Source organism: Diceros bicornis, chromosome 2, assembly GCF_020826845.1.
Source record: "Diceros bicornis minor isolate mBicDic1 chromosome 2, mDicBic1.mat.cur, whole genome shotgun sequence".
In the NCBI taxonomy this organism is placed as follows: domain Eukaryota; kingdom Metazoa; phylum Chordata; class Mammalia; order Perissodactyla; family Rhinocerotidae; genus Diceros; species Diceros bicornis.
The window spans coordinates 28,728,308-28,755,109 of NC_080741.1; the positions used below are offsets into that span (position 1 = coordinate 28,728,308).

Genomic DNA, 26,802 nt, shown 5'->3' on the forward strand with positions numbered 1-26,802 from the left:
GGGCGCACACACATACATACCCAACATTTTGGAACAGTGTTATTAGGCAAACTGAGAGTAGCAGGGGAAGATTTTCTAGGGGAAATTTTATTTAGCTGGTCCATCATGGAGGATGGAATTTCAATAGGGAGAAGAGAGAGGATAGGTTTATCAAGGTACAGAATGACAGTGTTTTGAACTATGGAAAGTACAAGCTTTCCCTCTTCATGAGAAGTAGACACCATCCTTGCTGGGAATTAGTTTGGTGCAAATGTATTGCCAACACCATACGGTCACTATAAAAACAAACAAACAAAAGAGACGTTTGAAATTGTAATAAAATTCTTATTAATGAAAAATAAAAATATAAATTAAAAAGAAGGAACCAGATAAATTTTGCTCAAAAGTATACTTCTTTATATCATTCTACTCCAAAAAAAAAAGATCCTGAAGTTGATATGAGTGCTTTGAAAGCTGAAATGCAGGTGGACATTCAGAGACAATTGTGTTATCATGAATGCCAATTGCATTGCTCCGTTACCACATTTCTAGATCCAAGGTTTAAGAGCAACTTTCTTTTCTTCCTCAAGAGATTGTGTGAAGTAACAAATACAGGCAAAAGTATTAAAATATATATATATTAGAATATATTTGTTGTATAGAAAAATAAATAAAAATGAGGGCAAGAGCATTTTGTTTGTTTGTAAAAGTATTTAAAAGCATCTACCTAAAGCAGTACATAAAACTTCAGTTTTGAGATTACTTCAGTGAAATTGCATTACCACCATGAACCAAATCTGTAAGACAAATTGTTGAAGGGGAAATACATACCTTCCTCAGTTGCCATGAGAAAAAGAAAAACTTAATAACTTTATAGCAATAGTATCTTATACCAGTAATATCTATAACCAAAAATATCTTGTTCCTCCACTAAGCTAGGTAAAAGTGAGTGAATGTGTATTATAACAGTCAACAGTGTTTGAGAAAATACTGTTCCTGCACTATAATATCAAACTGAAGATTCGACTTAAAAGTTTTTGATAGTGAAAATGTAATAATAATTAAAAATTTGGATAAGATGTTAGATTTATTCTTTTATCCTCTATTCTTAACCTCTTTCATGAATTGTTTTTTATGGTCAATGAAGAACATAATTACTCCTAACCAGGCCAGAGATATTCCATCATGTTACTGTGATACAGTGATACAGATTTTAAGTACATTCCTGAGAAATGAGTCTTATTAACTTAGAGTTTTACCACATCAAAGAAGATAAAGCCATTCATCTGTTAGAGTTGTGGGACCTCTGGGTACATACATTTTTGAAAACCTTAGAACTTGTCAGTGAGATGGTCAACATAACTACCTTACTATAATGACATTAGTTTTTACTACAAACATGAGGTTGATTTCTTTGTCGTTTAATCTATATCACTAAATAATTCTGACCAAAAAAGGAGAAAAATAATGAAAAACTGACCCATTTAGGCTTTTGAAGAGAAGTAAATTCTTCTAATATTGTCAGGACAAAGGTACATGAATCTTTTGAGGGGGGGAAAAATGGAGTTTGTTAGTGATTTTTTACCTGGACATCTCAAATTTTTAAATTCTTTGTGCTATTTATCTGAAATAGATACAATTTAGTGGTATGTGTCATACTTCTGGAATGTCTGTCAGTTCTATTTTCTCATTTGAAGGATTTATGAAATACTCTTAATCCTAACTCTACAATTAATATTTGAGACTGTTATAATCTCTACTGACTAAAATATTAATCACAAGACTTTGCAAGTTGCTCCAAATCAAAATTTGAATAACAACACATTCCTCTTTATATACTTTACACATCTGTCAGTTGATGGTGTCCTGTCCCCCCCCCACTAAAAGACACTGTAAACCTAACTGTGGGAACATCAGAAGTTCTGGATCATTTGTCATTTTTAGTTACGGTATGTATGGCCTCTTTTCAAATGCAAATATTGTGTATTTTTCTAGTTCATTTGTTTATTGAACAAATGCATGTTGACATCTTACTTTCCCCCAGAGGGGATAAAAATCAGAATCAGATAAAATCCTTGTCCTTAGGACCTTATATAAATTTGTTCCCTTTATAAATAAACATTCGTCATTAGCCTGTCTACAAAAATTCATTTCTAAAATCTTTAGTTAGCTATACATACAGCTATCAGTTTTGTAAAATGAAGTTGGTAATATTTATTAAAAAGCTGCATATGGTGCAAATGTTTGCTTTTAAAAGATAATGTTTGTTTGTTATACTGCAGCAGCCAATTTTCTACAGTACAAAGTTGAATGTTGCAAATTATAGGGAAAGGAAAAAAGCAGCCTAGAGTTTTTATTTAAGATACTACTTCAGATTTTTCTAGGGATAGGAGATTTAGGGAGCAGGAATAGAACATTAGAAAATAGAGTGTATTTTTTCCACAGAATTCTGAATCATTGCTATTTGATTCTTTTTTTTTTTTCCCCTTGTGTCTATCAGGTACATTTCCACACACCTTAGGGCAAATTAACCTATTGGGTTTTTTTACGGCAGTAGTCGTACAGAGAATACTGGAGGGGAAAAGATAACCCAAAACAACAGGCTTCAGAAGCCCTGAGATGCGAATAAAGCAAGATAACCTGACCTAGAAGGTGGAAATAGAAACTAGAGAAATAATGTCAGAAATCACAAAATGGTAGCAGAGATCAGATTGTGAACAAGTGAAGAATAGGAAAGGGTTAGAGGAGAAGGAAAGAGATTGCCTGGGATAAAAGAAAAATAGGCATGAAAATTTAAAAAGAAAACAACCTCATGTAGTTATAAATAAAATTTAAGGGATTCTTCTTAATACTAAATAGTCCTTCAGTAAAACTATTAAGTAATTCTTGAGTACTTACCAGGAAAGCAAAAAGAGATATGTTGGTGATTGTCCTTCAGTTCTAGATATGAGGTAAAGGCCTATGTACCTGTTTGTTTTTTTGGTGAGGAGGGAAACTTATGTCCATCCTTATAAGGATGCTTCAACCCAGAGAATCACTCAAGATAAGAATAGTTTCCTTGGGCTATTCTATTATATATTTACTGTCTTCCTTTTCCTCTCTCTGATCCTCTCAGCAGGTGATTTCCAAGGGCTGATGAAGGCCAGGATCAGAAATGGTTTTTCAGCCATTTCTGGTTGTTCTTTGCCTACAGCATCTGGTCGCTCCTTTCCTACATACCTGCTTCAGATTATTGCCCATCTTTTTTCATTTTCCCCCTCTTTTTTCTGTTTCGCTTGTATTCATTTATCTCTTAGTTTGATCAGCTGTTCAGACAATATACAAAAAATCGCTTCTATGCTGCTGATCGTGTACAAGCCATTTTGTGAATTTAGGAATAAGTTAGTGTCATCAACCATAAAGAATTCATTCCATGAAGGGCTGGTTTAAGATGGAACACTGTATAACAACCCTATTACAAATTCCTGAAATACCCCTTTCATTGATCAAAAACTACACGATAAGAGACCAGCTCCTTTTTTGTCTTTCAACACCCCCTCCTTAATTCTTCCAGTCAGACTTCAATCTTATTTTACTTTTCAAGTAATCTGTCTGGTTAGCTATCAGTTTTAGTGTACGATATCATGAGTATCAGGTCAGTTGGTTACATTTGTTCTCCACAGATGTTTAAAGAATATTCCCTAGAATATTCTAAATGCTGAGATTTAAATTATTCAAAGATACATAAATCTTAAGTGACAATTTTCAAGTCATGTTAAAACATTTTTTGTTGACTTTTTCTTGACTGACTTGGTTTTTCTTGCCTTCAGTAATCTCACAGAGATGACAGGTCATTTGGCATAATAAGTAAGAACAGTAATAATATTAATGAATATCATTAAACATTTCTTCTCTTTGCTGAACACTTTACATGAATTCTCATTTTGCCAGAACTTGATCTGAAAAAACTATTGAATCTCTATTATCTTTTCATCTCAAGTCAAACTGTTGAGATCTAGAATTCATGTAAATTTCTTTATTCTCTTCCTCTTTTTTTTCTGTCATTTTCAAAAAACTCTTTGGGGGTGTGGGTTGTTTTCTTGTGTATGTTTGTTTTTGTTTATTTCCTATTTCCTTCCTCCTTATAACTTCTTTACTTACTATTGGAATTGCCTTAACTGTGAGCATTTGAATTCCTCTGAAATTGTGTCTCAGCTTCTTTATCTATACAATGAGGATAATAATAGTATGTACCTCACAGGGTGATTGTGAAGATTAAATTATGTAATAAGTGCAAATCACTGAGAACAGTGCCTGGCACAAAAACATTGCATAATTGTTAGCCATTTTTTATTTTATTTATTATTATTATTATTATTATTTTGGTTATAACTTTCTATGATATACATGCTGTATTTTTTAATTACATGGTATAAATGTAGGGAACCAATACAATTACCCTCCCTAGTATACATGCAAAGTTTGGAAACTTTTATGGTATTTGTAAACACTCTGCCACTGTCAAAGAATGTCTCTTTTGTGTGTTAGGTAGCACTCACTGAGAGAGTGGGCATTCAGCCAACTCCATAATTGCTATTAATTTACTGTATCATTAACAGAATTAGTCATTGTTTCATTTTAGACTGTGTTAAAATACGGTGTACTTCTACACTGTTGTAGGCTGTATGAAAAATCAAATTGTCATTTCTAGCTAGTTATAATAAATACTTTGTATTGTATTGTATGTATATTGAATTATTAATCTCTTAAGATAAATAACTGCCACTTCATATGTCTACAAACAAAATTTATTACTTTTTTCCCAAAAGATAAAGAAAATCTATATATTATTTCCATTTTATATTTAGCAAATCTATAAATATGCTACATCTTATAGAATTGCCTTGGGTAGTGTGAGACCTATAAAAAATGTAAACAAAATAAAAAGGAGGGCATTCTTCTTATGTTTATGTCACTGTCTTTAATTTAACAGCAAGTGTCATATGGTCAGTCATTTATTATATACTTTACATGGAATCCATTAAGTATCTCAGCTGTTGTGCTTTGTAATTAATTGTCGTTATCTATTGAGACTGTCTTGCAGTTATAAAGCAGAAATGAATCATCTTGTCTTAGAAATGTAGATTCATTTGACATCTGTTAAATTATGTCTTCTCTATGCAGTACTAATTAATGATTAAGTGTTTTGGGATCAACATAGCCCCCACATAATGGTTTTAAGTTCAGTGTTCAAGAGTAGCTGTTCTGTTATCTGATTGTGGGGCGGGGGGTGGGGTGCGGTTCTGGTGGGAATATTAAACTCAGGGAGCTTTGGGTTCTGGTTTTAATGTATCCCCCCCCCCCCCCGCATTGATTGATCACCTATTGTCTATGTGCTCTATGAATTAAAACAGTGGGAATGTTTAAGTGATGTTTTGTGTACATGTTTAAGTTTAGGTACCAGATCATCTTCATTTCCCCCCCAATTCTTTGGGATTCAGGAGTTTTTGAATCCTTATGTTACTGGAAAATTTGTCTATGTTCTCTATGAATTAAAACAGTGGGAATGTTTAAGTGATGTTTTGTGTACATGTTTAAGTTTGGGTACCAGATCATCTTCATTTCCCCCCCAATTCTTTGGGATTCAGGAGTTTTTGAATCCTTATGTTACTGGAAAATTTGTCCAAGCCATGAAAACCCGTTTGTAGAAAACTTGTACAGCCAGCTATTTTTTAAAGTTCTTTAATTGTCTTAAAGTGCCATATTACTTTTTAAAATTACTTTTAAAAGGCTGTTAAAATCCAAGCCTTCAAATGGTAAAGTTGTACGCTTTGTTAAATTTCTATATTTTCCTTTTTTTAATTTTTTTTTAGCTGATTGAGGAAGGAAACCTCTGTAGGCATGCAAACAAGCATTGATTGAGCTGGTTTCAGGCTACTGTGTCAGGCTACAATCTGGACTTAAACTAGTTGTCGTTGAGGCCCATGAAGAAGCAAATGCAAAACCCTCCACAATCCAAGGCACGTGGGACTTCTATAGAAAAAGAATAGTGTTCGCTGAGGATGAACTCACACTCAAAGGTTACAGTCCACACTATGATACGATCCTACCATAAAGGAGAATCAGCTGGAGTACCATTTCTGAAACTTGCAACAGTAGAACAAGTCAAAAAAGACAGGAAAACATATAAAGAGCAAGTCATTAATAAAAATACACAAATTTGAAAAAGAATCAAATTCTTTGAACCTTATTCGATATAGATATGTTCCTGAAACATTCTATATAAATTGAACTTTTATAAATTATTAGTCCCTAATCCAGTCATGCCAAGTATCCTCCCTTACAGGAGTTGGGAGTAATCTGTGGCTGCATGGTTGGAAGGGGCCCTGGGAATTGAGTAAGATGCTCCCATCTTCTAAGAGGTTTGCTGCTCACAGTGCGGGAAATTTTCTAGTTGCATGTTTTTCTACATCTGTTCTTAAAAGGAACTGAGAAAGACTTTAAATTTAAATGCCTATGCTGTAAAGGTCTTTTATTTTTAATCATTAAATTGTACTTGAAAGCTTTAAAAAAGCAGCTCTAGCCTGCGTTCAAATGTAGTGTGCTATACAGTCTCATTCACGGTAGGGTGGGTATCATATTTACGCATTATGGCTTCTCGGTAATGTTTAATTTTAATTCTTTTACTGCCAGTTATTCAAGGGGAAATACACTTCCAATTTTTTTTTTTGATTTGGGGAGGGTTTTTGTTTTGTTTTGCTGAGGTATTTTCTTAGAGTGTCTTTAAGATTTGTGATTCCCCTCACTAATAATGGGTTTTTCCAGTTTTTGTTTTGTCGTTAATACTTTAAAATAATCTTCAGATGTGTTAGTTCTTGGTACAGTGCTCCTAAGTCAGTTTTAAGAGCACTTGAAATCTCAGGGAGGGTGGTAGTACCGACATTTTTTAAATGTCTACTAACGACCTGTCCAAATAAACTACAGTTTCACAGTGAGCTTATGGCCAAGATCCATTTGAATGATGTTAACTCTGCTATTTTTGGACCTTTGTTACATGATTCACTGATTTATGGCACAGGGGCTCCAAATATTTCCTCTCTGAGTCTCCATGAAATGTATTTTTAAGAGGAATGTATTTCTTGCTGATCTCATACTTCCTTAGTAAAATCACAGTGCCATTTATCTCCTGATCAAAATTTTTTTGAAAAATAGAAGCTATGTGGAAAATAGAGGTTATTACTGAAATATTATTTTAAATGGTCATTTTTAATGTCATTGTCAGCTTTCCAGCTTTGAGGTGTTTATTTCCTTTAAAACACTTTTCTTAATTATGTGTAGAATCAATTTGTCAGAAATACTTTTTTATTAAAATATTTTCTTCACTCTCTGTACTCATGCCCTCCATGATCTCTCTCCCCTTACAAAACCACTTTTTGTCCGTGTATGGAATGTTGTCTATACTCAAGAGTGAGGGAGTGGTATAAAGAAAACATTTAAAATCCAGGTAATGGGGGAATTATTATATGTGTTATATTAAAAACACATATTTATTCCCAGGCTGCATTCTGAAATAATCTTGTAAAACTAGGAGATGTGAAGAGGGTAAGGGAGACTAACAATGCTTGAATTCCTGGTGGGTGCCAGGCATGGTGTTAGAACTTTTTGTATACTTCAGTCTTCACAGTGACTATGGGTATAGCTATTATTTTCCCCATTTTTCAAACGAGGATACTGAATCTCAGAGATGAGCTAAGTTGATTTGTCCAAAGTCAAGATTCCAGCCCAAGTCCAGCTAACTCCCAAAACCATGTATTATCCTCACAATACATCTCTTGGATCTTGGAACTAGAATGGTTAGAGGTAATCTAGTTTAAGTCTCTCATTCTATCAGGAAACAGAGGCTCCGAGTAGCAAAGTGGCTTATCCTAGATTATTCACTACTAAGTAGCATTCTTTTATGCTATAGTCAACATAAAGAATTTTGTTAACTCTTTCTAAAATTATTTTTAAGGAGAGGTGATTCTGTGAAGTACAGAAATAGAATGGCTACATTTAAGGTACCTTTTAAAATAAGTAAGAAGGCAACTGGGAAATATAAGTACATGTTGTATTGGTTTCCTATTGCTACTGTAATAGATTAATGCAAACCTGGTGGCTTAAAACGGTATGAATTTCTTATGTTACAGTTCTGGAATCAAGCTGTCAGCAGGGCTGCATTCCTTCTAGAGGTTTCAGGGGGAAATCCATTTCTTTGCCTTTTCCAGCTTCTAGAGGCTGCTTTCCTTGGCTCATGGCTCCTTCCTCACATCACTCTGACCTCTTGCTTCCGTCGTCATCACATCCCCTACTGATCTCCTGCCTCCCTCTTATAAGGCCCTTGTGATTATATCAAGCCCACCCAGATAATCCAGGATAGTCACCCCTTCTCAAGATCCTTAGCTTGTTCACAACTGCAGAGTCTCTTTTACCATGTATGGTAACATATTCACAGGTTGCAGGGATTAGGATGTGGACATCTTTGAGGGGATAGGGCATTATTCTGTCCACCAGACATATACACCCGCACATGCCTGTGCGGGTGTTTATGTATCACACGTAAATTAAAACCCTTCTTATTCAGAGTCATCTGGGAATTAGGTATTCTGGATCAATAAGTTTTCTGTATCACTATATCCGAATCATGTTTTTAAAATTTCCTTAATATTTGGTAAATGTTCTGAAATATGATATCTTCCTTGCCTTTGAAAACAGTATTCTCAATATAATTTTACCCTTCCTTGAGGAATGATAGCTATCATTGTAAACATCAGTATTGAGCTGTGCTTCAAATACAGCAATAAATGCAAATGCAGGTGTAGGTTGTGTAATACACAGAACTCAGTGAGTATAACCCCTGCAATGGAACTGAATTTTGTTTATGGTCATTTTTTATCACTTGGTTCTTTGTCAGGAGGGTGAAGTGAAGGATGTACTGCTCCCCAGCCCCCTGTGCAAGATAACATGATGGGCTTTCTAGAAAATTGGGTCAGAGATCAGAGCAGTCTTCTGTGGGGTGAAGGTGGGAGGAGGGTGCTTCCTCAGCCTCTAAAACCTCCTCTAACAGTTGCAAATCCTTGGATATTTGTCAGTGTTCGAAACATCATTTTCTATTTCTGCATCACTAATGGCTAGGGACTGCAGACAATTCCTTATCAGTTTGCATGTATTCTTCTCTCATTTCCCCTAGGTTTGTTGATAGGATCTGAAAGAGAATGCTGGCTGTTTTAAGAACTTTTATTAGCAAATTTTTGCCTTGATCGTGAAACACTTTTGCTGATCTGTCCAGGCCACACAGTATTTAAATAGGAATAGCAACAATAAAAATTTTTATGTTGGAGTGCCTGGCATATATTGAGTGCTTACTAAATATTTATTTTTTATTATTGGCTTAACCTGTATGAAATCTCTTTTGAAATAATATCTTAATCTATAGGACAATTTAGTAAAGTAACATTATGAGGCAGAAAGATATTAAAAAATATCTCCTGCTTCCTCAGGATATTCTCCACAGTTTTCCAGCTTTTAGTCTACTATAAGTTGTGGTTCTAAAATGCTCTCTTACCTATAGAATAGTAAGATGTTACAACCCCTCAGAGAGGTAGTTGTCTGTTTGAGCACTAGCCTCTGACATGTTAGCATTTGCTCAGTGAACGGTGGGCTCTTTCTATGTGCCAACCACTGCATAGGACATCAGTTGAAAGAAAGTACTTTTATGAGTAATTCACGGTTTGGTGAGGAGATCCTGTGGCGAGTGTGGTAATAGAAACAGGAATTTGATGAGGGAACCCCGAGGAGGTCATGGCTTACATTTTAATAGGTAAATGTGTGACACTTCTTAAAACTCTGGGATCATGAATTTTTTCCACCTTCGAAAGGTGGTATTTGTGGAAGTCCGTAGTATTAGAACGTGTGGGAACAATCAACCTACCTGTTTAATTCAGTGTGATTTATTCATGAACTCTTGTCAGGACAGAAGTTGACGAGCATCACCAAAGTCGATCCTTTTTATCAGTATTGTAAAACATTCTCTGTCCAAAAACTCCACAAGATTCTTTGCAAACTCATGCTTTGAATGGCTAAACTCAGAATGGCTAAAATAAAGCGTAGTGATAACACTAAATGCCGACAGGATGCAGAGAAACTGGATCACACTGCTGGTGGGAATATAGAATGGTACAACCGCCCTGGAAAAAAGTATGGCAGTTGAACTAAGTATCAGAAATGCTAAGTTTCATCTCAATTATAACTAAACTGAACAGATTCAAGTCACTTACCTCATCTCCAAAAACCACAATATTTTCTATCTATAATTCTTCAGAAGTATAACAACAATAAAGACAGTTTTTGATCTGTCAAAAAAAAAAAAAAAAAACTAAATATGAGCTTACCATACAACCCAACAGTTGCACTCTTGGGCATTTATCCTAGAGAAATAAAAACTTATGTTCACACAGAAACACTCACACAGATGTTCATTGCAGCTTTATTTGTAATAGCTAAGAACTGGAAACAATCCATTTGTCCTTCAGTGGGTGAATGGTTAAACAAGCTGGTACATCCATACCATGGAATACTACTCAGCAATAAGAAGGAACAGACTATTAGTACGTGCAACGACTTACATGGATCTCAAGGGAATTATGCAGGGTGAAAAGAGCCAATTTCAGAAGTTACATCCTGTATAATTCTATTTATATGGCATTCTTGAAATGACAAAATTATAGAGATGTAGAACAGAGTGGTGGTGGTTGAGAATTAAGAAAGGAGGAAAGGGGGAAGGTAACTGGCTGTTAAAGAGCAGCACAAAGAATGTCTGTGATGGAACTGTTCTGTATTTTGACTGTGGTGGTGGTCACATAAATCTACACGATAAAATTGCATAGAAACACATATATACATGAGTGCATGTAAAATTGGTTATATAGAGAAATGTTCAATGGACTGTATCCATGTCACTTTCCTGTGATGTTATACTATAGTTATGCAAGATGTTACCATTAGGGGAAATTGGGTGAAGGGTATGTGTGATCTGTCTGTATTATTTTTTACAACCTCTCTGAATCTGTAATTATCTCAAAATTAAAACATAAAAAAAAAAGAGGCATTGAGGCTGAGTAGGAGAGCCTGGGCTTTTCCATCAACAAAATTGTGTTCAAATTCTGACTCCAGCACTTACCAGCTGTGGGACTATGAGCCAGTTTTTAACCTTTCTGTGCCTCAGTTTCTTTCTTTATTTTTAAAATTTTTTTCCACTTTTATTGAGACATAATTGACATATATAACATTGTATTAGTTTTAGATGTATGACATAATGATTTGATATATGTATACATTAGGAAATGAGTACCACAGTAAGTTTAGTTAACATCCATCACCCCATGTAGTTAGAATTACTTTATTTTTAGAGTGGATACAATAATACTACTCCCCTTCTTGTGTTGTTTTGAGGATTAACTGGCTTGGAGTAGCCAATCAATATTTGATAGGTTTTTAAAATATCATTATATATAAAAGCCACTCATCATTTACATTGGATCATAAAAATATTTTGTCTTTTCATCTAGCGCTTAAAGGGATAGGCACTATGACTTCTCTGCAGAATTTTAATATTATTAGGTATTCTCTATTTCATTAGCTTCTGCTCATGTCTTTATTTGTTTTCTACTTTCATTGAGATTTACTCTATTATTCGTTTTCCTTCTTTAATTGGACACTTACCTCATTAAATGTCTTTCTTCCTTTCTAATACTTGCATTTGAATCTGTAGATTTCTCCTTTCCAGCTATTTTAGCCAAATCACAAGTTTTGGTGCTGGAAACCCAACATTTTCATTGTCATTCAGTTATAAATATAGTTGATTTTTTTTCTTTGATCCAAGAATTATTAGAAAACGTGTTTTTCAGTTTCCAAACATACGATGGGGGATCTTTGTGGTCTTAATAATTCTTTGAAATATGTTAAGCTTCCTTTATAGCTTAGCATGTGATCAATTTTTATAAATGTTTCTTATGTTCTTGGAAAAAAATATGTATTCTTTAATTACTGAGTGGAATTTTACCTTCATTTAGTACCTTGATTTTGTTAATTTGGTTGTTCATATTTTCAGTGTCCTTACTATGTTTTGGTGTGGTTGCCCTATCAGTTACTGTAGTGAAAATGTCCCTCTTTGTAGATGTGTCATTTTCTCCTTATAATTCTGCCAGTTTTTACTGTTAATATTTTTGGCTATATTGTTAGGTACAACAGATTCAGAATTGTTATATTTTCCTGATGAATTTTTCATTTCATCATAATGCATTGATCCTCTTTGTTCATTTTGGCCTTAAGTGCTTTTTGCCTTAAGTGTATATTTGATCTGATAGTAATACTATAGTCATTTAAGCTCTTTTTTAGTTAACATGTGCATAGTATATGTGCCCAGGATTTAAAATTTTCAGGAAACACTTTTCTCCCCACTACAGAGCCCAGGCTTTCTCTGGTGTCTGCTGTCTCTCCCATAAAGCATTATCTTTTCAAGTCCTTCTGTTTACTGAAAGACTAGCTGCTCAAGTATCCTAATTTATGTAAGGGCTCTCAATTCCAACCCCTTGCGACATACAGAGCTAAGGTTTCTTCTTCTTTCTCCATGAGGGCATCAAAACCCAAGCCTCCATTTTATTAAGACAGACTACTATCCTTCACCTCCTTCTTTCCAAGCCTCACTCCCGGGCAGCTGCATTGTCAGCTCATGTGCTTACTGTAATTTTTGGTTTTCAATTCTCACCTCTAGGGATTCCCTTTGAAAATTCAGCCTATGCATTTTAATGGATGTTAGCTATGTTTTCTTCAGCATTTCTAGGTGTTTGGGATGTGTGTGTATAGGGAGGGATGTTGAGGTGATCTGGTCTGGCGTGTTGCTGGAAGGGAAGTTCTTATTAGGAGTACTAATCCAAGCCTGAGAACGGTACCATGTTGTTCAACAGTGTAGAAGATGGTTCTGCCTTCTCTGAGACTTGATATCATATGAATTAAATAACTGATGTTTGAGTGGATGCTGGATGCTCTGGTGGGATGGCAACACCTACAAAGAGCTACCATGCGTGTATTTCTTGGTTCAGAGCCATTTTGAACTTAGAGTACCAGAAGACTGATCTTTGGAACACCAAGGTGTTTTATATTTCAACTGATATATTTGAGAACATTTATAAACATGATGTTAATAATAGTGTTAAAATCTTATTGTTGCTTACATAAGACTTTTGTAAAACAGTTTTATCAGAGTTATAAAACTGATTTGGACTTAACTTTTTCAATCAAAGTTCTTTAAAAATGTTATAAGCATGTTTCAAAATTATACCTAAGCAGGGTGCGGTGGTGATCTAGCTATCATAGGAAAGAGATAGACTGCACTGATATTACATTCAAAATATAGAATTTAAAGATGAAAAAGTTTGTAAATTATAGTTTTTCTGTGAACTAGGTGTATTATTTACATATGCGCCTTAGTTAGTGTTTTTAAACCATGACATAGAATAATATTTCTTTTTTGTAGTATTCCCATGCTTTTTTGAATTTTATAAATGTACAAAATTCCTTCAAGCAACTGGAATCTAACAAAAGTTTCCTTTGAAATTTTTATTTTTGAAAATGTTTTTCTTTGAAATTTTTTTAAAGGTCAAAGTTCTTTTTCCTTGTATGAATATTTCTACACTTGTACCCAGAGTAAATTCAGTCCCCAGAACATTAATTAAATGATAGAACTCTTCATCAAAAGCAGAATGTCATGATTTTGCTGTTGAAGTTTAGTTCTCTGTGCCCAGAATGACAAATTCTAGAATAATGATTTTGTTTATTGACTCCTCTCGTGTACCTAAAGAAACATTAAGTATATGATTCAACCACTGACCCCTGGATGATTTTGTCTAATAAAAGGTATATCTGTTTATAACAATTTTACATTTTCTTCTAGGTTACCTTCCGAACAAGAATCTATCACTGTAATATTAACAGCCAAGGTGTGATCTGTCTGGACATCCTAAAGGACAACTGGAGTCCAGCACTAACCATTTCTAAAGTTCTCCTCTCCATCTGCTCACTGCTTACAGATTGCAACCCTGGTAAGAGACTTGAAATCCAGTACAGAATTGGAGCTATTCAAAACTTAATATGTCAGACCTTAGTAAATTGTTTACTCTACTGCTACCACCGCTGCCACCACCACCACCACCACTATTATTATTATCATTGATTTAAAAATTTTATTTATTTACTTTTTCTCCCAAAGCCCCAGTAGATAGTTGTATGTCATAGCTGCACAGCCTTCTAGTTGCTGTATGTGGGACGCGGCCTCAGCATGGCCGGAGAAGCGGTGCGTCAGTGCACGCCCGGATCCGAACCCAGGCCACCAGCAGCGCAGCGCGCGCACTTGACCACCAAGTCACGGGGCCGGCCCTTATCATTGATTTTAAATTTTCATAGTATGTAACTGTTTTCTTTTTAAATTGAGTCTTGTCATTAGTCTTTTTCAGGCCTGTTATTTGCCAACAAGGAAAAAGCATAGTATGATAAAAATTAATGAAAAATCATTTTAGATGAGGAAATGCATTTAAAGAATGCATTGCATTCTGCTGCCAAATAATAATAATAATTCAAATTTAATACCTTAATCTTTAATTAGATGCCCACCAGAAGATGTTAGTTTGAGAAATGTGGGCTATTAAAATCTGATAACAACCAGGCAACACTACACAGATGTGACCTTTTTGACATCTTAATAACTGTGCATCCTTACAAGCTATTAGAACAAAAAAGCTGAATGGTCTTGAACTAGGAAATACCCAAAAAATAAACAAGGAAATACAACTTCCAGGAAAACTAGAGGGAGTTTATGGCCATGCCTTTGTGGCTTGCTAGTGTGCTTAATGCTGAAAGTTTTTACTTTCTCTGTGATCCTAGATGTATGATTATGTGTCTTTGACCAGCTTCTTTTAACTAAAAGATAAACCAACTGCCAGTTTTTTACATATTTGGGTTTATTTTGGAAAATACAGAAATCCAAAGGTAACTTGGGTTTTCATTGGTTTCTCAGTGAGAAATTCTTCTTTATTTAATTAGTAGTCAATATTTCATGAGATCCCATCTTCCATGTTCAGGAATAAACTCTATTCACTAGATAAGTAAACGTTTAGACAAGAGAGAAATGACAAGTAGGAATTGGGGTCTCTCTTAGGCTCCTGGCTGGTTTATGAACCATGAAGAAATTATAATCTTTTTAATTTTTATTATTTTTCAGTAATAAAAACTTTTTAGTGAAGAAATATAAAAATAGAATTTAAATCGTATGTATTTAGAATATATATATAACTAATTAATGCTTTTAACATCAAAAAGAAAATAAAATTGTGTGAGATCCTTATGAAATAGTTTTTAAATTAATTCATACTTCACCCCAGATAGCAAAGTTCATTAATGCTGCACTAATTTAAAACTGAATGACAGGGCCGGCCCCATGGCTTAGTGGTTAAGTGTGTGCGCTCCGCTGCTGGCAGCCGGGGTTCAGAACCCCGGGCACGCACCGATGCACGGCTTCTCTGGCCATGCTGAGGCCGCGTCCCACATACAGCAACTAGAAGGATGTGCAGCTATGACATACAACTATCTACTGGGGCTTTGGGGGAAAAAATAAATAAAAAATAAAAATTAACATTTAAAATAAATAAATAAATAAAACTGAATGACAAATACTTTGTTCTTTCAACCTCATTATTTCTATTTCAATCCCATGTATACTACTCAGCCATAAGAAACGATGAAATCCAGCCATTTGTGACAACATGGGTGCACATTGAGGGTATTATGCAAAGTGAAATAAGTCAGAGGGAGAAGGTCAAATACCGTATGATCTCACTCATTAGGTAGTAGATAATAACAACAAACAGACACATAGAGACAGAGATTGGATTGGTGGTTACCAGAGGGGAAGGGGGGAGGGAGGAGGGTGAAAGGGATCATTCAGCACATGTGTGTGGTGATGGGTTGTAATTAGTATTTGGGTAGTGAACATGATGTAATCTATGCAGAAATAGAAGCATAATGATGTACACCTGAAATTTATACAATATTATAAACCAATCTTACTGCAATAAACAAAAAATTTTAAAAAGATAATAATGTTCCTTAAATTTCACCAACTAGAGATAGCCTGTCTGATATAAAAATAAAGTATTTGTAACATACATGCTAACAAACTAAATATTCATACTTTAACATGTATTTTAAAAAAGTTTCCCAGTTGGCACATCATTTATATGTATGTTCACACTTCTAGAATTTTAAAGAGTTATTTATCTTAAATAAGTCAGAACGTCCATTCTTTTGTTTAATGGATTTACTTTACACTGTTTTCTAGTACACTTCCAATCTGTGTAGATTTTTCCTTCTAGATTTAAGTTAAACTTCAATCTTCCTGTCTTCAAATTATCACAAATGAGAGTTTGATAGGATATGAATAGATAAGATTTTCCTATACTGAATCTGTAGAGCTGTTTAACATCAGAAATGCTATCAGCCCAGAAGTAGGCCTTGGCATAAGGGTATAGATTTAACTAAGTTTGAAAATGCTTTCTCGCTCTTATCTTTATATAAACTGATTTTTTTATCCTTTTCATACTTTTCTCATGATTTACATTTGTCTCTTTCAAAAATTTTTGGTCTATTCGGAAACAAATGTTATGTGTTTCAAGGTGGGGCTACACATCCTTATTGCGTGATATTTATAGTTGACAGATGTAGACTTAAAAACCAGCTCCACTGTTTATCAGTGTGACCTTTACTGGTCACTTAACTTTCCTCAGCTTTAGTTTCTTTTATAAAACGGAGATTATCATCAACCCTACCTAAATCACAGGATTCCTGTGAGTTTAAAATGAGATGATGTATGTGAAAGCTCTTTGTAAACAGTAATGGATTGTTGTTGACATTATTTCCCAGAGTATTTAGGACTCTGAATGGGCATATATTAGATGGCTGATAAATACCTACTCAGTTGAATTTCACTGAGAGACGATAGCGTTGAATAATCTCCAGCACCACTGCCTCGGCACTGACACTCTTGGATTTCATAATCTGACAAAAGCCTAATCCTGAATTAGTAATGCCTGTTGTATTTATTATCTTTTGGGGGGAATTATCTCTCAGGTGGCAAGTGTCTAAGAGTTATCAGCCAGTTGTTGGGTGCACCAGTGATAATCATTCTCTTCCCAGAGCAGTGGTCTAGGGAGGTCTAACTGCTGACCTTAATAGGGCTGTTCACACTTCCCAGTGGTGTTTACTGAGCCTGACATAGCACTTGTATTTGTTAGACATTACCTGGCTGCCAGAGTTTGGCTGTGACACACTGTTGGGGAACAGAGTGGCAGCAGAGAGGAGTACAGGATGATAAACTCAAAAGCTCAGCACCAGCATCTCAGATTCTCTGAGTTTAGTCCTGCTTGGTGAACATGATTTAATCCACGAATTGCTGAAGTTTAGAGTGCTAAGCAAATTTCCATTTTTCATAGAATGCTCTTACTTGTAAATACTCTGTTCTCAAGCATATACAAAATTTAAGCTCTTTTATTTGATTTCATCTTCTGAAGTTTGTTTTTGATGTTTTGTAGTTGTTTTTTAAAACTCTCAGATGCTTTATCATATTCTTTATATGAAATCCATTACTTAAAATATGCCTATATTATGGTCTTCAGACCTATGAATAATTCTCCCTCATACAAAATGAACTATCCAGAGAGCACTGACAATTATGAGATAAAACAAAGAGGTCAACAGTTTTGCTGTACCAGATGCTTTATTTACAGAAGAATGTCCAGAAATATTTTTAACCTTTTTTTCCCCTTTCTTTTTCTGAAAAGTATATACATCTGCATATCATCTGGCATTATTTTATTATTCTCAATTCTACTTTCTGACTCTACTACTGTTGCTTTCTAAAGGGTCAAGAGCTTATTTCATTCTACATCTAGTTCTGATATGGTATCATTAAAAAAATTCCCCAAAAATGTATGACTCTTACGAGATAATTGGAAATTTGAAAACTGAGCATTTGGTATTGAGGAAGTATCGCCAGAAATTTTTAGGCATAATAAAATGAATTGTGATTATGAATTTTTTCTGTGTCCTTACCTTTTAGAGATACATAATGAACTATTTGCAAATAAAATTCTTTGATATCTGGGATTTGCTTAAGAGTAATCCAGAAAGATTGGAAGTAGGTAGATATGTGGAAGGTATCAGATTGACCATTACAGTTGTTGAATCTGAGTGATGAGTACATGAGGGTTCATTATACTGTTCTGTCCACTTTTGAATATGGTTGAACTTTTTCATAATAAAGATTTTTTTTAGTTCCCAAAGATTAGTTATACCAGCAGTGTAATCTATAAAAGGTGTGTGACTTGGTTCTTTTGCTCTGTGAGGGAATCATTTGAGCTCTGACCCTCACCCTGTGTATTTCGTTCCCCTGTCATCTGCCCTCAAACTACAGTCTGCATCATGGTGCAGCGTGAGCCAGCAGGGTCCTGCATTCATAAACAATCGTGAAATCTTTGTCTTCAAACAGGTGGAACTGTATAGGCCGGGTCAAATGAAAACGCTCTAAGCATACCCACCAACATCAACACTCAGGATGGATGAGTTCTTCCCCGTCCTCCATCACCTTCCAAGTAAAAATCAAGTATCAGTTACTCCCAGTCTTAGATTTATGCAAATCTTTATTAGAACAACAAATAGAGCTAAGAATGGCAGCTAATTAACCCTCAGCCTTACACAGTGATTAAGCTGAGGGTGAGCACAGCTGCAGCTTCATTGGTAAGAGCTTTATTCTTCTCAAATGGACTGAGCAAATGGAAAGAGGAATTTGCTCCCAGTGGCTTTTTTATAGTGTTCTATAAAAGGTCGGAGAAGGGCTTCTTCCTCCTTCTCCAACATCACAGCCCTTTGTTTCAGATCTCTTAGGGCCCGTTTTTTAAACAATTAATACAATCCTTATCCATAAACTGTCTCAGCTACTTTAACTTTGATTGTTATTAATTGCTTGTCTTTGACCTGGTTATGATTAGATAGTAAATTATGTTACTAAATATTAAAATTTTATAATTGATAATGACTGCTAGGGGGTAGGGACCATAAAATAGGATTAATTATTTCAACACAGGTGTATTTGTGTAGATTATTTATACTGTTTGTGATTATTTACACTGTTTACACTGATGAAAGGTACATAAATGGAATTTGAGGATTCCATTTCTTACTCGAGCAACGTGAACCTTGCTTCTACGTATTCCATTCTAATACACCTAAGAATTGGCAAAGAACAATTTCTTTAACTGAAATTCATGTAAAGTTATAGAAATGATAAGCCTACCTGTTTTCAAAGTAGACTATTTTACCAAGAATTCAAAAAAGTTTTTTTATTTTTCTGGAACAGATGTTACAGATGTCTTCGTATACATCAGGGTTCTTCTGATGGCTATGAATTTTTTTTTAAGTGAGAAACTTACAAAGTAGAAGTACATGATACATCATATAGCTAACTTCAAGCTGTTTTCTTTATTTGTGAAGAATTGGCTTCTCTTCTAGAATGTTACATGCTAAATTCCAAAAATCGTTCTAATCGATACTTCCAAATATGAATGTAGATAGACTATATAATTTATAGCCATTTAACTTCTCTGATACCTTATACAAAGAAAAGGAAAGCTGTAGTTATATGTAGTTAGTCAATCTACTTGATATTTTAAATACCAGGAGAGTAAATAAGGTCCAAAAAATGTATAAAGGACTTTGGGTTCTAGCTCAGTATTATCTGTAGAATCCTGGAACACTGCCCCCTCTTGCCTCCACAAGTTCTTATAGGCTTACTCAGATCCATTTGGAAATATGCTATCCATGGTGTGGAGGTTCTAGAAAAACAGAGGATTCATTAAGAAAGATGAATAAAGTCAGGGAGTACACACCATTAAAGAGAAGAACATTTCTGTTTTGTGAATTAAAGAAGTTTCACAGAGGTGATTCTGTACCATGATAAATTCGGTTTTTTTAAAAAAAAAAAAAAACAGAAAATAGCAATTCTGAGATATTCTTCTTGACCTATATGTTTATAAATGTGAGTTTTAAATGCTATTAAAAGAATTGTTTCCCTATCTTGTCATTCTGTAAAAAGAAACTCTTTAGTTGTCTTATAAGGGATACTGGTATAGAATAATGTAAACTGAAAGATCCAATTGTATGTAGCACTTTATCAAAGAATGATTTTCTAGGAAACATAGAATGAGAAAGGAAAGCTAAAAGTACCTGATCATGGGTTTAGATTTTGGATTACCGTGTAGTGAAACAAGTAAAAAGCATTCCTCTTTCAGTCAAAGAATTGCCAAGAAAGGATTGGTGGCTTCAGTATGTAGGTGAGAAATGACTCCATGACAAGGCAAGTGTCCTAATTAGCCCTTGGTAATTCTTCTTTGTGTAGGCAAATCTTTATTTAACATAGCCATCAGTTTGATATCTTTCCTGAACATCCAATTTGCCTAGGTTAAAAAGAGCATTAGCTGTTTATTATTTTTTGATAGATCATTGTCCAGAAATGCTAGCCTACAAAATATATAAATATATTAAATATATAGTTAAATATATAATATATAGTTAAATATATCTCCTTGCTAGGTTTGATTCTTTTAAAGATGGTAAAAACTAAACTATACTATATTTGCTGATATATGGGATGCATTTGTGTCTGTAAAGTTGCACCCTTGTGTCTTACCTACAGAAAAGGGCCATTGGAGAAATTGCTCCCATTTGGTAAAGAAGAAGATACAACCTTGTGTTTATCATCCTCTTGTTTCTTTTTCTCACTTGTTTCTTAACTCTGAACCAGGGAATAGCTGCACTACCAGTATTCTTAAAGGAGGAGGATGAATCTCGAGGGTGGCAACCTGTAATTCCTTTACTGTTTCTTTTTGACTATTACAGAGTTGTCCACTCATCTTTGTAGGATTGTGATTGGTGTGTCCTATAATAGCATGTACAGTAAAATCTCACTAATTCAGTATAATTAAGAGAAGGTCAGCCTGAGGAGTAATTTTTTAATGAACTGTAGGGAATTTTAAGTGAGTGAAGACCTAAGACTTTTAAGTACATATAGGAAATGTTAGTAAAATGTTTAAACTAGGTGGCCTATAGACTCTGCTTTACCAAGGAAAGGGATGAAGTGGGTTTTTCACATTCACAAAAGTAGATAGAATGATTATAATGAACCGTAATGTATCCCTCACCCAGCTTCAAAACTTAACCTTTATTTAGGGTTTAGGTATTTTTACAGGTTAACAAGGACTTTCTTTAGCCAGGCTAAATAGTCTCAGAGAATATTGCTTTACACCATTAATTTTCATGGCAACTCTTTTTTGTTTTATTTTATTTTATTTTATGAGGTCATAACAGTTTATAACATTGTGAAATTTCAGTTGTACATTATTATTTGTCAGTCACCATATATATGTGCTCCTTTACCCCTTATGCCCAGCCCCCAACCCCCTTCCCCTCTGGTAACCACTAATCTGTTCTCTTTGTCCATGTGTTAGTTTATCTTCTACATATGAGTAAAATCATATGGTGTTTGTCTTTCTCTGTCTGGCTTATTTCGCTTAACATAATACCCTCAAGGTCCATCCATGTTGTTGCAAATGGGATGATTTTGTCTTTTTTTATGGCTGAGTAGTATTTCGGTGTATAAATATACCACATCTTCTTTATCCATTCATCGGTTTATGGGCACTTGGGTTGCTTCCACGTCTTGACTATGGGAATAATACTGCAGTGAACATAGGGGTGCATAAGTCTCTTTGAATTGTTGATTTCAGGTTCTTTGGATAAATACCCAGTAGTGGTATAGCTGGGTCGTATGGTATTTCTATTTTTAATTTTTTGAGAAATCTCCATACTGTTTTCTAAAGTGGCTGCACCAGTTTGCATTCCCACTAGCAGTGTATGAGGGTTGCCTTCTCTCCACATTCTGTCCAACATTTGTTGTTTTTTGTTTTGGTGATTATAGCCATTCTAACGGGTGTAAGGTGATATCTCAGTGTAGTTTTGATTTGCATTTCCCTGATGATTAGTGATGTTGAACGTCTTTTCATGTGCCTATTGGCCATCTATATATCTTCTTTGGAAAAATGTCTGTTCATACCCTCTGCCCATTGTTTGATCGAGTTGTTTGTTTTTTTGTTGTTGAGTTGTGTGAGTTCTTTGGAGAGTAACCGCTTGTCAGATATATGATATGCAAATATTTTCTCCCAGTTGGTGGGTTGCCTTTTCATTTTGTTCCGGGTTTCCTTTATCATGGCAACTCTTTTTAAAAGAGATAATATAGTAAATTTCAGAATAAGTTTCTGCATCAGAATTATTATTAATATTTGTTACTGAAGGGTGCAGTATGTGTTGCTGTGGAGGTAGGCCACTGAGGTCTTGATTTTTTAAGGAGAAATTAAGATAAATTATTTAAACAACATATTTAAATCATACATATTTGAAGTCATAACAATGCACAGGAGTGTTTTAATAAGGAAATTACAGAGTTTTGAAACAACATAATAATAACCCCTCTAATTGCCCAGAAATTCACTTGTGTAGACAAAATATCCAGATGATTGGATAACATTTTGCCTTTTTAATCTGGATATTTGAGATCGTATTGTGTCTTGGGAGAAATGTCATAATTATGAAAATTTGAAGAATTAATGTAATCCTACCAATGTCTGAGTTGGGAGCCCTAAACAACTAAGCAATTATCTTTGTTTTTCCTTACTTTCTAACTCAGCCTTCCATTCTATATCTGGCCTGGGCAAGATGCTGTCAGTAACAATACTCAAAATAATTCTTATCTTAAAAAAAAAAAGATGCCTCTAAAATGTCAGACTAATTATTCCTACACAAGAACAGTAACTTCTTTCTTTTTTTCTTCTCTTTATATTTGTCCCTTAGGAGATCCTGAAGCCTAATGCTTATTATGGGTGTTGAATTTTTGGCTCTGTCATATTGGTGAAGAATTTGCATATAAGCAGTCTGGGAGTTCCTTTAAACTACAGGCATATTTCTTTCCATGACAAGTGTGTTCCTGGAAAAAAATTATAAATCAAAATAATTTAGATGTTTTCGAAGAACTTTCTGCTTAAGAGTATCCTATGGAGAAACCTGTTGCCAAATGAAGCGTTTATAAATTTGAATAATGAATGCTCCCATTTGTCTTTTCTTGAAAATACCAGGGTTTTTTCCCCCCCGTAGTTCAGCACTGCCTCGCCTCTGAGGGCATTTCCCCAAATAAGTCATATTGTTTGTGATACTCGAGTGCCTAGGCCAGCCTACTAAAGCCTATTCCGCTGTATGCCTCTAGGTAGGTGTAGGCAGTACGTTCTGGGGCAACTATTCACACCAGTGAGGTGCACCACCTTTTATTCAGAGCATTGTGGCCACACATGTACTCCATCCAGTGACTAGCTTTCTTGTCCAGACTGGCTCCCATGATGGAAACATGTTCATACACAGTCTAATTCAAATACATAAAGGAAATTAGGACAAATGGAGACCTAGAGGAGATGTCTTTATAGTTTATCTAGCTTTGGATGCTAGCATTAGATTTTTATAAGAAAAACTCCAGAAAAGAGCACTCAGCTACAGTGCATGAATGAATAACCCTGCTTCACTGGAGCAAAGGCACATAGGAGCGCCAGCCACCCCTGGTACTTAGTAAGAGAATACATTTACCTGAGGAATATGTTCATGTTTTCTCTAGGCAAAGGTCTGATAGGGCTGGTGTATTTTAACTTTAACCTCATTCAGAATGGTTCCGTGCCTGCAGAGAATGCATCCTTTCAGTGGATTCATATTCAAAATATTGTGGATAGTTTAGAGTTGGGATTAATCATTTCTGAGTTCAAAATAGTCTGTGTCCAATTTGGTAAAAGTTTTTAAGTGAAAGATTACTGTTTGGGGAGGTTTTTATTTGCTTGTTTAGTTCTCTGGAAAGGTGATTTACAGTTACTGTAACTAAGCAAAGAAGTCCTTGATTTATGTGTGGGAGTTGCATTTGGGGAATGAGGGCCATGTGTATATTCATAGTTTTCACATTGCAGGGAAGATATCTTAAGGTGAACAAAAAGGATTCCAGGTATACTCGTTGATAATGTATCTGTATGGGCTTTTTCTTTTTTTCAAAATGGAAATATCATTATTGTTTTTTTCCTAAAAATAATACATGCTTATTAAATTTTTCTATCCTTTAAAAATAAGTATTTAATTTTCATTTGAGGCTCTGCTCTGCAAACTCAAATTTGGTAGGACTCAACAAAGTATATTTTTCAATTAAGTTTGTCTCATTATAATCCTGGTGTAAATTTAGACACAGTGACCTCAACTTTTAGCCCTGGTTTTGACCTACTTCTACTACTTAGCATTTCCCTATGCATGTTTTATTGCCCCTTAATTAATATAAATCTAGACATGGAGTAGCTGTTGCTACAAATTTTGTGTTATAAAGTCTATTGCTATCTGTACAATGATAACCTTTAATTTATTGGTTTGGAAGTTGATCTCATTAAAAAGCTGCTGTATATATTAACTTATGATGAAAATTCTCTTCAGTTTACTTTTTAGAAAATGTCATTTTGGGGTTTTCCATTTTAGAAATCACCAATGATCTATTTTTTGTTTAGAGAAACTCTAAGGAAATGATAGGGTGGTCTAGATCAGTACTTGTCAATTTCTACATTCTCTCAAAACCGGTCTTCCTCCATTAAAATTAATTAATGAATGTCTTTCTTAGTGTTAAGATTTAGTCAATTGTCTGTATTTGAGGTGTTTTTCTCCTCCTAAATTATCTTCAAATCTTTGGCATCTGATGCTCTTTAGGGAATTGGGTAAAGCTGTGGAAGCTATGTGTTCTGTCCTTGTCAATGAAAGACCCTGAAAACACAAATAAGGAATTAAAATATAAATATAAATGAACGCCATTGTTTGCTCACATGGGAATATGTCTTTTACTTACAACTATTTACCCAAGGAATGATTCAAAGACTATCTTTCCCTCACTTGAGGAATTCCTAAAGAGTCAAGAACATTTAGTCTAGATTTTAATTAACTTTTCTTTATTAAATGAAGATAATTAAAAGATAACAAAGATTACAGTGGTGAATAAGGACTCAGATTAATTCTCCTAATTCTAGAGTAAAAAGGTTTTTTTTAATGATAGGGAAGGAATTATGCAAGAATTGGATATTTTGGGTCAAAGATCTTTCCTATTCCCCTAGATAACCTCTCCCAGTGTTTTTTTCATTTTTTATAGTTTAGGACCAGTAATAAGTTTGTAACTCTTTAAAATTAGTCCTTTTTCCTTCTATAGTCACATTTTTTTTTTTTTTTTTACTTTGGCCTTCAGGTAGCACAGCACTAATTAATGCTCGGTTGCAATAACTACATTAACCCTTATAATTAGTATACTTGCTAATTATACATGCTTCTTTCCTGTACTTCTATCCATACTTTTTATTTTGACTTAGATTATTCTGTTTCTGTTATAATTATTTTATTGAGCATATGTATTTTATTGCAAATCATTTGACTCCTGTTTGGCAAAGTGAGGCATGTAAATAAGAGATTAAATTTTTTGCTTGAGGTAGGTTCAAGGAGCACATTTCATAACTCACTATTTGGGTTTATTTACAGCTTCTGTCAGGAGAGACATAACTGTGCCAGGCTTTGCTAAGCAGTTTCATTCCAACAACAAGACTTATTTTTCCTGTGTCTGTTGTCCAACTGTTCTGTAGTCTCTTGGTCTCCACACAAACAGAAAGGTTTCAGGTGTTATTCCCAGGCAGGGATTTGCCACAGGTGTCTTTTCTGCCACTTAAAATATGTAGAAATGATGAGATTATTAAGTAGCTGACTATGGTCTGATTCTCTTAAATCTTCACTATGTGCTGCATTTGAAACTCGAAGTGCTATTTCTTTGTTGCTTAATTTATTTTGCATTTAAACCGTCCTCATTCAGTCTATATCCATAATGTGGTGGTTTATTAACACGGTAGGCTTGTTATTGGTAAATAGAATTATTCTAATGATATTTATTATCAGAAAACACCTGTGCCTGGTTGATAACGTATCATGGATTTTACTTTATGTAAATTTAAAAAGTAAATACACTTTTAAAATCTTACAACAGCGTGTAAAACACCCTCCAGGATGTTGACTGCCCACCCTGCACTCAGAAGGATCCCTCAGCCTAGAGGCCACGGTGCCCTGATCTCTTTTCTGTCTCAGTACAATTCCCCATGTGGCTGTCATATTCTCCTTTCAGGGAGTACCACCTTCTGAGACCACTGACACCACCCACACACCACTGAGGAGGCCCCTCTGTGACCACACTGACTTTTAAGGAATCAGAGGATCTGTTAATGAAGCTTTTCTGTACTTTGTTAGTAGTTGTCTGATGTCCTACGGGACCAGGTGTGAAAACTGGAGGGAAGAGTGATACCTTAAGGTGAAGCGTTCGACTCTCCTTCTGCCTGCAATAGAAGTAGCCAAAGCAGCGTGAACCATGGAGCTTTTGCTTACGTTCTCACATCAGCTTGTTCATTACTGCTTTCTAAAGACTGCCTCTTTCAGGAATCCTCATAGAAAAAGCAATTAAGAAAAAGAATGGACCACATCAGAGGTTATCCGAAAAGTAGTATAAACCACATCATCTTTTGAAAGAGAGAGATACTAGAACTTCATATAAAGCTACATTTC

The 26,802-nt window shown here is 34.8% G+C and overlaps 1 protein-coding gene across 3 annotated transcripts in view; it reads left to right on the top strand.

Moving 5' to 3' along the window:
* The window catches only part of LOC131413228 (ubiquitin-conjugating enzyme E2 E2), a 339,406-nt gene that overhangs the window by 279,537 nt on the left and 33,067 nt on the right, over positions 1–26,802 (top strand). For 2 of the 3 annotated variants that reach the window (XM_058553848.1, XM_058553853.1), the window contains exon 5: positions 13,946–14,093. In XM_058553848.1, the coding sequence (XP_058409831.1) occupies positions 13,946–14,093 (148 nt within the window). Of the gene's footprint in view, positions 1–13,945; positions 14,094–23,001; positions 24,286–26,802 lie in introns of those variants that run through there. The other variant, XM_058553859.1, reaches the window with a different exon arrangement.